The 13,388-nt window shown below is 39.3% G+C and overlaps 1 protein-coding gene across 2 annotated transcripts in view; it reads left to right on the top strand.

The window, feature by feature from the left end:
• Nucleotides 1-12,313, top strand: part of MTAP (methylthioadenosine phosphorylase) — a 30,409-nt gene extending 18,096 nt beyond the window's left edge. The window contains exons 5-9 of one of the 2 annotated variants that reach the window (XM_071801887.1): nucleotides 1,367-1,469; nucleotides 4,063-4,302; nucleotides 4,862-4,984; nucleotides 10,508-10,638; nucleotides 11,339-12,313. In XM_071801887.1, coding sequence (XP_071657988.1) covers nucleotides 1,367-1,469; nucleotides 4,063-4,302; nucleotides 4,862-4,984; nucleotides 10,508-10,638; nucleotides 11,339-11,396 — 655 coding nt within the window. In that variant the 3' untranslated portion in view covers nucleotides 11,397-12,313. The remainder of the gene's footprint in view (nucleotides 1-1,366; nucleotides 1,470-4,062; nucleotides 4,303-4,861; nucleotides 4,985-10,507; nucleotides 10,639-11,338) is intronic. The other variant, XM_065861774.2, reaches the window with a different exon arrangement.
• Nucleotides 12,314-13,388: the final 1,075 nt, after the last annotated feature.

The following is a 13,388-nucleotide window of genomic DNA, read 5'->3' as shown; positions in this document are numbered from 1 at the left end:
CCAAAGAATACAAGGTATCTGAAAGTCAGAGATTAGTATTTCTACAAATGCGGTCTTTCCTCAGGGCTTTTCTGAGTGAAAGGGCCTGACTAACAATGTCTGAAATACTATAATGCAGGAAATGGATAATGAATTTTCCCATTTTCTCCAATTATAAATAATTCATTAGCATACACTGAAAAAAGTGTGTACAATCAGGTACATTCTGTTTGCAAGTCTTTAGTGACCCATGAAGGAAAAATTAATATTAGTGTTTCAACCAATTTGAACAACTATACCCCATTTTGCAGACAGTTTTAATTTGCTGTTCTCTTTTCCTGTTTTATAATCTCATTCTTAAGGCTACCCTATTGGTTCTTTTTTGTTATTTGTTGTTGTGTTGGTTGTTTTTTTGGGAAGTTGTTTGTTTTTTCTTCCAAATCTACATTCTAGCAAGTCACTTGTATTTAAAACCTTCAAAATATTTACTGGTGACTTGGGTGGAGAGCTGTTGTGAGCAGTATTACCAGGAGAAATTTTGTATTTTAACTGTGGCTTGAATTTGTCTGTTGCCTTACAATACAATACATGACACAGTGGGAGGAAGAAGGGAATGTCTCAGAGAATTTTGAGGGATTTTGCCATCCAGTTGGCAGAATTAACTTGAGGCAATGCATTTGAAGGTGAAGTAACAGTTCTGGTAGTTGTCAAAGTCGCATGCTGGGTGGTAATTTCTGCAGCATATTCGACTGTTGCCATGCAAGAAAACGGTTCCTCAGTTGAAGGGAGTAAAAGGATTCTTCTACTTGCAAGCTGCCCATGCATGTGTGTAATCTTTCTGAGAATATGAAGACATCCTATTCCAGAATTTCTCTGATTGAATTCACACCTTTCTTGTTAAGGAGATTGTTCATATAAATTTCCATCATTTCAATGTAGGGATGCAATGATATGAACAAGCTCTATCTTGAATAGCTGTATGGTAATTCAGACTTGATTCCTTCCCTTCCTGAAAGCTTACTGTGCTCCTTTTTTTCAGGGATTAATTGCCTTACTTAAATTCAGCTGATTTCTTTGGGCTAGAGTCACAGCATAATATGGCTCTTTGTGTCATTTAGGAACAAATCAGTACATCATAGTCTTGTTAGCAGTAGATTTTTCTGTAATCAATTTACAATGCACTACTGAAGTTACAATTTTATACTTTTGAGTTCAATTTTGAAAGGTTTGTACAGAGGCAAAACAGGGTTACAGGTGGTCATTAATATCATGCTGGTATTTTTCTTCCCTCACAGGAATGCTATGTTCTCAGATTTGTATACATTTCTTGATTTCTCATCTGTTTTCTCCTTGTTCTTCTCTCTGAGCATGTTTTCTGCTTTTCTAGGACAACTAAAAGACATTGTACTTTGTATGATGGGCAGCATTCCACACTTCCAGGAGTATGTCATATTCCAATGGCAGAACCATTCTGCACCAAAACCAGAGAGGTCAGTGAACTCTGTAATAGTATTTAGAAATGTTATTTTTATGGCAGTTATTCATGGTACAGTAGTGTAATTATTCATTCTTAGAATACAGAGACACTCTGCACTTCTTTATTCCTGTTTCTCGGATATGTCGTGATTTTAAAGAAAAACGTAACATTTGAAAGGTGTGGGAAGTAAAAGATCCTATGTCTATAGTAGCTGGTTTCCTAAGGGAGTTATGCAGAAGATGTCAGTTAGCGACATAGATTCCCCCATTGTCTTAATCACACAACAAAAGGTCTTTATCAGCAATAAAGTGGACAAAACAGGAAGAAAGAATTAGGAATTAGTTCCTTTTTGTTCTGAATAAAACTGCACGTATGTTGTTGCCTGTGCAGCAGGTTATTACACTGAGCAGGACAAAGCTGAATTGTGAAGCAGGTGGCTCAATCTGTACTCAGAGCTTGTACAAATATTTGTACTCCTGACCTATTCTGCTCTTGTCACCAGTTCACTTCAGTGTCATAGGCTGTTCTTGTTAACTGGTCAGACACAGTGTGGTTTCGATATACCCACCAGCAGGTCCACAGCACTGCAAGTAGAACAGAGCTTCAGTGCACTTAGAGTAAAGATGTTTTGCAATGAAGTAAAGACATTTGGAGTCTCGTTAGGAAACACACCACTACATATTATACATATGAATGCTTTTGCCCTTCTTCCATTGAGCAGCAAAATAATGCAAAATACTTTGCATTTTTCACGCAACAAGAGCCTAGCCACATACTCTTAGTTGGCATATAGTTGCTTGCTGACTTGGAGCCTGATGTCATGTCACAACAGATACAAGAAGTATATTGAGAACTAGTTGTGCACTTTCTGAAATGAATTTAAAACAGTGTTGTTATTGAAGTGATTGTCAGTACTTCACACCATGTCTCTCTCTCATTTTTTAAAAAAGTAAGTAGATATGCATAAGCTGTTTCCTGAGGTTGCAGGAAACATACACCAAGGCTGGTTTTTGTTTCATTGTTAGGTAACTAGAGACAATGTTCTTTGAGTATTACATTTTTTTTAAGCCAACAGAGAAATGCTTCTTTTGAAACAGAGAAAAAACATTTAGGTACTTCCCAGTCTCACACGTGATCATTAAGTCATTAGCCTATGCATTCTAATCAGCCTAACAGGTGTTTTAAAGAGCATGTGGTTCTGAGCTCTTAGCAAGCCTGAAAAGGGATGCTTTCACTTGGTTTGAAAATAACAGATATAAATTATTTTTTTTCCTGGAACTCTGCCTGAAGATCATTGGGATCATTTCAGCTTAGTTTATCCTAAATCAGGGAAATTTCATAATAAATGCAATAATAATAAACCCAAAACTAATACTGAAATAGACTAATTAAGGAATTTTGCATGAAAACATCTGAAAACTTTATATTAATTTCCATTTGTGCAAATATGGGAAAATACTCTGGTTTATGCACTGTAAATCTGAAAGGAATTTTTCTTTTCTCTGACTGCAAACTTTTTAATAACATAGAGCACTTTGGTTATTACTGCTTTCAGAAACTACTGTTCACTGCAATATCTTATAAGGGAATAAAGCTAGAGCCTTGTAAAGATATTAAGGGAAATACTGCTCAACTGTGGTTTAAGTCAAACCACAATTGAAGTTGTCTATTGATTAATTAACAAAGTGTAATTAACTGGAAATCGGTGAATCATACATTAAGAATTAATATCAGCAGTAAACCACAGTATTAGGTGTGATTAATATTAGAAGCTGCTCCACCTGGCCTGTGTGAAGTTCAAGATGCTGACAAGGCAGCTTCTGGCAGTGTCAGAATACTTTTTCACTGGTGCTGTGTTAGAAAGGTCTCTCCTGTTCTGTCACAGTCTTTCATACTGCTTTTATACATATTTTCAAGCTTTTCTGTTGGTAATTTTAAACAGATGCCATCGCAGTTACTTTCCCCTTCCTACTCAGGACAGTTAATGGATGTCCTAGTCCCATTTACTCTTGCTGGTACACTCTTGTTCCTGCTGTATCAACTGGTGTTAGCCAGGCCATTCATCAAGAAAGACAGTTGTGATGATCCTGCCATATACAAAAGCCTAGCTGGAACTGTAAAGACTAATGTTAAGTATATGGTATATGTGAAGCGTACAGCTAAGTCACTGGCATGGGAAAATGTGGTAATAATTTCTCTAAAGATTCTTAGGGTACTCTTTGAAGTATATGCTTGTGGAGTTTTACTTTCAAAAAGTAAATTTCCTATTACTGTTCTCAACAGCTCAGCTCCACCCTGTGGTAATGTAGTGCTCAGTGGAGTGTTTTCACCACTCTGTTTCCAATATGAGCACAGCCTAAATAGTGTGCAAACATTTCTGTTTTCCGGTCGTCTTGGTCTGCATTGAAAACAGTAATCCAACTGATATTAACAAGTAGTAAGACTATTAATTTCTCTTGCTGGATAAGGAAAATGAAATTAATCCATGGTTTGGATGACTGTAGCCATATGAAGTGTGACTGCTTTGTATAAAGCAAATTTCTTTTGTATGTAAGTTTTCTGATGTGATGCAAAGTAGCGCACAAGGGGAATTATTTCCTTTTCAGGTTCTTATTGAGACTGCCAAGAAGCTTGGCCTGCAGTGTCATTCCAAAGGGACGATGATCACCATTGAAGGCCCACGTTTCAGTTCTCAAGCAGAAAGTCTGATGTTCCGCAGCTGGGGAGCTGATGTTATCAATATGACTACAGTGCCTGAAGTGATTCTTGCAAAAGAAGCTGGAATGAGTTATGCTAGTATTGCCATGGCAACAGATTATGACTGCTGGAAGGAACATGAAGAAGCAGTGAGTGAAACTTTTTTCTTCTCTGGGTCTTACCCTGAGGGATCTGCTGAGAACCTGTAGGGTTTGATAAGAGATATACTGAACTAAATCTGTTCTTACTTACATCAGTATCACTGAGTTACTCTGGATGAGTAATTGTGAAAGTAAGAACAGAATCAATTGTTGCTACCTCATTCATTTTCTTAAACTCACCTCACAACTAGCAAACATTTTGTCTGCTCGTGTCTGCTTCAGGGGCTCTCTGTGTATGAAGCTTGTGAGCTTTGTGTATGAGCTTGTCTTCCTCTAACTGGTTTGGTATTTTTTCCTTTGCAGCTCTATGCAAAATGATGTATCTGCTGTAATTCTCCTATTTGTGTAAAATACAATCAGACATATACCTACAGAGTAAAGAAGTTTTTACTGGCTAAAACAATTGTGGCATTTTATTTAGAGATGCATGAGTTAAATGAATTGATTTGAGTATTTAGAGGTATGTGAGTTAAAGGAATTTATTTGGTTATTTAAAATGTGTGCCATTGAAATCAAGAGACACCAGTCAGTTTTATTGTATCTCTAGGTTTCAGTGGATAAAGTTTTGAAGACACTGAAAGGGAATGCAAATAAGGCTACTAGCATACTCCTTTCTGCTATACCTCAGATAGGTTCCATGGAGTGGACTGACACCCTGCACACCCTGAAAGTAAGTACACACGTGGGGCTGATCAGTACTTGCGACAATGTATGCATATATACACATAATATAGGTATGTGTTCCAAGATGTTTCTGCTTAAGTGGTAGCTTCTTAGAGCAGATACTTAAACAGACCAGATCCATTCAAGATGGGCAAACAAATTCATTAAGACTCTCACAGCCTTTATTGCAAAGATCTTGCTTCAATTTCACAAGTAGTGTTACAAAAGGTAAAATAATTAGGGGCATCTATATATGATTGATGAAGTGTTATCTTTCAAAACACAGGTAAGATACAAATCTATGTCAGTATCCAACTGAAAATGTACCTCTGCTCAGCTTTAGCTTAGATCTTACAACAGAGGAGAGCCAAATGGAAAGACTGAATCAAACCAAAACCATTGTGCTCTTTAATATGTAGGAGAGGAGTTTGTTACAAGATATGAGTAATAACAAGTTTGAAATCATTAGAACTGTGCTCTCCCACGGGTTTCAGATCCACAGACCATGAAAAAAAAGGTGGAAAAGAAAAGCATTTCATAATATATTGGTGAGGAAATTTTTAGGCAGAATTTTTCTTAAAGAAGAGTTTATTTACAAGTTTTACATCACTGCTATTTCACAGACATCCTTCAGATTCATTTCTGGCAATAACATAGAGGGAAAGAACAATGTTAAAATAGTTTGGATGTTTATCCAGCTTCTTGACAAGGTTTTTGTGATTAATAGCCACTCCCAAGAGTACAAGAGTGTGAAGCAAAAGAGCAACTGAAGATTGCCCTGAAATGGTATGGCAGACAGGGAAAGAGAATTAGAATATGAAAGACAGAGCAGACAGCAGTTGGCAACAAGGATCTCAGTTAGGGGAAGCAGCAGCAGTCTGAAAAGGAGGAATCCTGTTGAGGAAACTTTTGAAAGAGTCAAGTCTCTTATAACTCTCTCCTCTCTTAGGCTATTTCTTTCTCTTTTCTCACTGTGGTGACTGAAATTTGAATGAGTAAGAAAAATGAACACAGACATAAGTCATGTCTTCATATAACTGAAAATGTGTTCCTGAAATGCAATTACCAATAGAACTGTATGTACTGTAAAAACCTTTTTTGTCTTTTGATTAGGATCAAATTTTCAGTTTTGTTTCCAATATGGTTCTTGTGTCAGTGACTCTCATCTCTAGCTTATTCAGTGTCCTAAAGGAAAGAAGTTTTAAGCAAAATTCACCCCAGACACTTTTGAGCATACTTGAGCAAGTCAGGTTTGTGGAGGTTCAAACCAAATCTTTCAAATCAGTCTTTTGCTAATTCTTCACTAGAAAACCTCCTTTTTATTTGAAGGCCTTGGGTTATGTTTATGACTCTTCCTCACCTGATTATCTGAAACAGCTCTTTTAGTGTCCGTTCCATACATTTGTGAGAGGTAACTGACTTCTCCATTTCCCCTTTGCGGTCCTGTGAAAGTATGGATAAGGGATGATGGATAAGGGAGACAGCAGAATCAGTATTCGTTCTCCCTCTAATCCACAGAAAACCTTTTCAGAGGACTGGGCCGTGCTTTTTGTTTAATACAGATGCCTGGCTATTAAAAAAAAAACCGCACACACAAAACACCAAACACCACACACACACCAAAAAGAAAAAGAAAAACACCAAAACACACAGAGTTTGAACAAATAATCTAAACAACATGCAAGATATTCTTTAGCTACTTCGGTTGTGGTGGCTTCTATAGCACTGCTTAGGTACTATGAGGTCTGCATCCAAATCTGGCAGATGTACTTCGTTAAGCAATGTCCCATTGCTTTCAGTTGTGTGATTGTCTTGATTCTTCATTGGGAGTGGAAGAACAGGTGACTGGAAGGAGCTGGCATTGAGTTTGCAAAGTTCCACTTTAATGAATGCTAACCCTTCCTTCAGTGCATTATCAGTTGTTCAGAACACTGATTCACACGCTTCCTCCAGCTCAGCCCCTGAACTGCTATTTGCTGAAAGAAGAAAATAGGATGCACAAGAGGGAAGGATCACTCCATCCTAATGTAGCTTCTTTTAAGCACTTGCTAGTGCCTGGTGTCAGTGATGAGTATTGGTGTTGTTTTACTTTGGCTTGGCAATCATTATGTGTTGATGCTCTTTGCTGGTAGTGGCTTGGTTTCAGTGATAATTTTCTGAGGCATTAGAAGAACTGGAAACAGAAACTAGGTATTGCCAAGTGGGGCCTGAGTTCTTGTCAGGAGAGTAGGAGTCACAAGTGTTTCTCATTTAACATAACCAAGTACTCTGGAAAAGTGACAGGAAAGTCTGAGGCTTTGGGGGGTTCATTTGATTTTACATAGGCAAAACAGGAAAGACTAAAAATCTTGCTGTTTGAGGCATTAAATGTTGGTAAAGTAGATGAAGGATTGGTCATAGGTTTCTATTTTAGTGAATAAAGGGAAAGGCAATTCTGCAATACAGCAATGGAAATATGTGTCTGTGTGCCTCTGTACAAGTGAGTAGCTGAACCATAAAGAGTTCTAGAACACTGTTTTCTTTGTAGATGTGAAGTGTTCCTATGTGTATTTTACTCTGGGAATTTCGAAGGTCAGATGATTGATGTTTTTGAACTGATCTTTTTCGGAGGCACCTCTTCCTAGAGCTTAAAGGCAGCCCTTCTTGCACTAGGCTGATGTGGTAAGGAATGCAGAGAAGGAGGGAGCTGAACAAGACTGCAGCTGGGATTCTGTGATTAGTGGTGATGCAAAGCCATGCCAGCCTACATCCAGGCCACAACTGGGCATCTCAAATGGGCATCTGCCAGTTACCTGGTTTTAGTGTTTGAGGAAGCATAAGGCTCTACATGGACACAAGTTTTCCTTTCTGAGCTCTGTAATCTGGCTGCTATGACTGGAGAAACCTCAGGCAGGAGAAAATATGCTGCCAGTCTCTTTGCACAACTGCATTTATCTGTCTCCTCCCATCCAACCCACCCAGACACATGCCGTGGTGTCACCTCTGGATCTCGCAGTAGTCTTGAGGAAACCCTGGAGTATTGAAGCAAAGATGTCCACAGGCTGTTTTTCTGCTGAAGGGTAGGCTGCCTGCCGTCTCTCCTTTTATGTGTCATCTGTTACTATTTTTGAACTGCCTAAGATGTCTTTAGGCCAGTATTTCCTGGCTCCATTGCTATAAAAAGAGATCATTCTCCAGGCTCAGGTTACATGAGCTTGAAAAAAGTTTGGAGCCAACTTTTCTGCAGGCAGAGCATCTTCCTGCAGCCTGTCACTTTGCAGTGTGGCCAGGTTACAAAGGCCTTCCTCTTTGAGAATGGGGCATGACCACATTGTATTTGCGTAATGGGTCAGGAAACAGAGGTGATGCTATTGATCACAGTGGTCCAAGTGGTTTCTGGCTGGCATCAGGGAAATTTCGGGATAGAATGGGTCAACCATGGGCGATGTACAGCTGGATCTTCTGTTCACTGAAAATAATTATTTAGGGAAGTGATAACCACTGGCAGTTATTGCTGTAATGCTCCTGAAATAGTCACGTTCAATGTACTCTGTGGAGAGAGGAAGGCTAGCAGCAGAGCACAGGTGCTGGAGCTCAGTTAAGCATACTTGGGTTTAACCAGTGAACTAGTAAGTATCATCTCTCAGGGGAGGCAGCTTGGAAGGGGCAAGGAGTCCCAGAAAGCTGGCAGTTCTATAAGGGCAGCATCCTCCAAACACGGAAGTGATCATGGAAAGACTAATCAGGAGATTGACTTGGCTAAACACAAAACAGAGCTCCAGTGCAAAAATACACCATTCAAGGGTTGCAAGTGGGAACAAGCTGCAAAGAAGGAATCCAGAAGCAAGAGCAGGCATGTAGGGATGGTTTCAGGAAAACTAAACCTTACCTATAGTTGACACTTGGAAGGGACATCAAAGGCAACCAGAACTTCATCCACGCCATCAAAAGCTGATTGAGTAAAACATGGGCTCATTTCCAAATTAAGTAAACAAATCAGTGACAGCAGAGAATTTCAAAAGGGAACCAGCGTACTGTATTTTTTTTAATCTTTGTTAGGAAAAGTATTGGTGAAAGAGGAAAAACTGTCTTGTTGAAAAGAATTTTAACTCATGACAGTGGAAAATTTAGCTCTGTACCTCTATTGTGGTAAGGTTCAACCCCATGGGGATCAGGAGAGCATCTCTACTGGGATGATAAAAGGAATCTCATGTTAGAACTTCTTTTTCCTACAGCATAGGTGTAAGAAAATTAGCCTGTGCTAGGGTGTCAGAACTTCTGTGAATGCTCCTCAGATAAACTTCTGGACTCTCTGAGGGGACCTGCTGATATTGCCTGTCTTTTCTGAACTTCTGCACTAGCCTAGGTGAAATGGTATTTGTCAGATCTCTGATACAAGGAATAATGTACTTTGATAAGAGAGCTGTGGTGAGTGAATACTGTGGGATAGTTTAGATTATGTAAGGTAACAATAGGTGTTTCAGCACACTTCATCATTGACATACTTGGACTTTAATATGTTTGGTAGCTAACAAGTTCAAGGGCATTTTTCAGTCTTTTTTTCTAGTCACAGACTGAAACTTACATTAATAATTTATTTGTGCAGAGCTCTGATCTTGTAAATATTGCTGAGTAATTTTCTTCTTCAAAAAATACCTCAACAAAATCGGTGAACATAGTTGTGTGACTGGAGCAAATTGGCTCGGGTGAGTAAGGTGGAGGTGGAAAGTTCATCAAGGCTTCACTTCAACTGTAGTTGCATGAGTCTGCATACTGTAGTCCTTGCAGGCTAAGGGCCTTGCCATAAAGCTGAGACCGAAGCGTTTCTCAGGTCTTACCCTTGAATGTGGCTAATGTCAAGGTTGCTTGTCCCTGAATAACATGAGTATTTCATTCATTACCAGTCAGTGCACCTTTAGAGAAAGGTTTCTGTTCTTGCTAGCTGTTCTTCAAAATTTATGAAGAAACATGTAGAAATCACGTTTTTTAAGGAACTTTGGTTTTGAGAATGTTCTGATTATATTTGTGAAGAGCTTTCTGTGTATATTATGCATGTAAGCCAGTATGGTAGCATTAAAAATGAAAAGCAAGTTGCACAATTTTTCCTTGGTAGCTTCTGAGCCTAAACTCTAATTAAGTGTTTCTGCAGTATGATTGTGTCACATGTTAACCTTGGCTACCAAGCCACTCCAACATTCCCCTGCTCAGCTGGAACAGGGAAGAAAAATAAAACAAAAGGCTTATGGGTCAAGATAAAGATAGGGAGAGATCACTGACCAATTACTGTCATGTGCAAATCATACTTGGCTTGGGAAAATTAGTGTAATTTATTACCAATCAAATCAGAGTAGGTTAATGAGACAAAGCCAAATCTTAAAACACCTTCCACCTGCCCCTTCCTTCTTCTCAGGCTCAACTTCATTCACAGTTTTCTCTGCCTCCAAGGAACACAGGGAGACATAAAATGGGGGTTGTGTTCAGTTCATCAGCTCTGTGCTGCTTCTTCCTCCCCATACTCTTCCCCTTCTCCAGTGTGGGGTCTCTCCCACAGGAGACAGTCCTCCATGAACTTCTCCAGCATGACTCCTTCCCACAGTCCTTCCCACCCTCACAACAGGGCCACTGGTGCTGCCAGGAGCCTGCTCAGGTGTGGGCTTTCCACAAGGTCACAGCCTCCTTCAGGTATGTACCTGCTCTGGCGTGGATCTTCCCTGGGCTGCAGGTGAATCTCTGCTCCACCATGGACCTCCCTGGGCTGCAGGAGAGCAACCGGCCTCACCATGGGCTGCAGGGGAATTTCTGCTCCAGTGCCTGGAGCACATCCTGCCCCTCCTTCTTCACTGACCTGGGCATCTGCAAAGTTGTTTCACATTTTCTAACTTACCTCCTCTGGCACCTGTTGTTCAGCAGTTTTTTTCCCACTTCTTAAATATTCTGTGTTATCCGAGAGGCACCACCACCATTGATGATGGGCTCAGCCTTGGCCAGTGGTGGCCTGTCTTGGAACTGGCTGGCATTGGCTCTGTCAGACATGGGGGAAGCTTCTAGCAGCTTCTCACAGAAGCCACCCTTTAGCCCCAGCCCACTACCAAAACCTTGCCACACAAACCCGATACAGATTGTTTTTCTCAATACCAGTAAGCCTGTTAGACAGGTTTAGAAAGTTGTAATGACAAGTGTTTGAACTGTTGTAGGGTATGCCCTCCCTGTAATTCTTATAACTTTTGTGGTGTTGGAGGAGGTTTGAGATACTATGCATGTGGAAAGAGTTAAATCTTTTTGTAATCCAAATGGAAGCTACGTAGTCTGCCTTTATGTTGAAAAGTAATTCTGCTCTACATTGGCAGAGGAAGCATTTATCTACTTTGACTTTATATTTCAGACAACAGTGCAGTGTTCGGTCATCCTGCCAAAGCAGTAACAATGTGGATGGACCTTGAAGTTTGGGTGCTCACAAGGTAGAGTGGATCACTTCTGAACTTCCAGAGGTTATAATATCTTCAAAAATTGTTACAAGCATAAAAGAATTGGAGTAAACCTTGATCGATGATAATGTATAAGACAGCTGTTATAATCTTTGTCATGCTTGATAATGTGTAAGATGGCTAAAGTTAGATTTTGAGTGTGTTCTAAGCTTAGGATAGCTTTGCTATCAAGCTGGATCAGACAGTGGTCGAAGAAAAAGTTCAGTAGTGAGTGGTCATCCTCTTTTCAATGACACCTGTTAGTTGATGTAAGAAAGGAAAGGCTAGATGATACTCTGCAGTTTCATAAAATGAGATCTAAGAAAGCAGATTTCACATACGTGATTTGCTTTGCTGTTTCTGCCTTTCATTTTTTCACTTAACGCGGCAAATGGTTACAGTTCACTTCAGAAACATACCAGAAAAACTGAAGAGACAATTTCAAAATAAAATTATACTATTTTTATACATTATCCATATTTTTTAATTTCAGTGATTTTTTTTTAAGCAGTGGTTTTTGTTTGTGTGCTGGAAGATGTGGTGTTTAACATTTATGGTGTTTCTTTCCCAGCAGCAGTTGTGTAATGAATCAATGTTCTCATTCCAAAAAAATAGGTAATGCCTAAGTCAAATATGTGCCTGAGGATGTACTTAAGTGATTTACAGAACTGCACAGAAAAGTGCTTTGCTGCCAGTATCCTGAACACTGTGCTGGCCTTTTGCTGCTTTATTGATCTGAACAACTGTGGGTTTCGTTTCTGTTTTAAGTGATGAATGTGCTTGAGTGCTTTGAATGTATGCATTTCATTTTTTTAATACAATTTGACTTCAATAAAATCATCTGCTGCTTCTTGTCTAGTAAATAAAATAAACTAAACCAATGCTTCTCCTAATTGTGTGGAAATCATTTGTTTGTTGTTTGTTTTTTTTTTTAATTTGTTTCTAGTCATTAGTGTAGTGAGTGAGTTTTGGTTTCCTGACGGTGACTTTTGCCATTCATGGAACGGGTCAGTGGTGATACCTTGTAAACACCACTTTTAATAAGATCACTTTTACAAAATATTGTGCAGCTAAGAACTTAAGGTTCAAAGTCCATGAAACAACAGGGATCGTTGAGAGAGAAGGGGGTAAGAATGCAAGACAAGGCAAACAAGGAAAAAAAACAGAAACATGAAAGGTATTCATTCTCACAGTGATGTAACATCAAAAAACAAACAAACAAACAAAAAAAACCCCACCTTAATCCAAAGGAAATTTTTTAAAAGGAGGTACAGAAGCTTTTTAGCTTGCTAGTCTCGTCCTGTTAGGCACCCGTTCTCCTGCTGTGAAAGCCTTTGGATTTGGACATACTGTCCCTAGCAAAACCAGTACAGGTGCTTTTCAGATACTGGATGAAATAGCTTAACCAACTTCCCAGTGTTTTTTTAAAGAACTAAGGTTGCAGGAACCAGAGTGTGAAGGCTGACCGGAAGGCAGCTACAGATCTAATGTGCTTTTACTACCTTTAATATCTAGCCAAATCAGATGACTAGCCTTAAAAACAGTTTTCATTGTTGTTATCTTTGCCCGTAGACAGTTTCACTGGAATGGATTGAAGCCATTGTTTTAAAAGTTGTTTCTGGGTTTCCATTTTCAGTCCCCCTTGGTTTTTGGTTTGGGTTTGGTTTTTGGTTGGGTTGGGTTAGGTTTTTTTACATTCCATAGTGACACATAAAGATAATTGTGTTAGCTTTCTTGTTTTATATACAGAGTACTTACAGTTTCACAGGACAGTATGGTGCAGAGCTGTGTTTTTTCTTATACATTTCTGCTATAAATTCTTAATATAACGCTAGGTAAGGACAGGGAATTGCCTGCATGTCCAAAGAGTGACAGTCAGTAGCTCAATGTCCGAGTGGAAACCAATAAAAAGTGGTGTCCCTCGGCAGTCTGTACTGGTACTGATACTATGTATTATCTTCATCAATG

The sequence above is a fragment of the Patagioenas fasciata genome, chromosome Z (genome assembly GCF_037038585.1).
Source record: "Patagioenas fasciata isolate bPatFas1 chromosome Z, bPatFas1.hap1, whole genome shotgun sequence".
NCBI lineage: Eukaryota > Metazoa > Chordata > Aves > Columbiformes > Columbidae > Patagioenas > Patagioenas fasciata.
The sequence above is the reverse complement of the archived record's forward strand: the minus strand, read 5'-3'. Positions and strand labels throughout refer to the sequence as shown.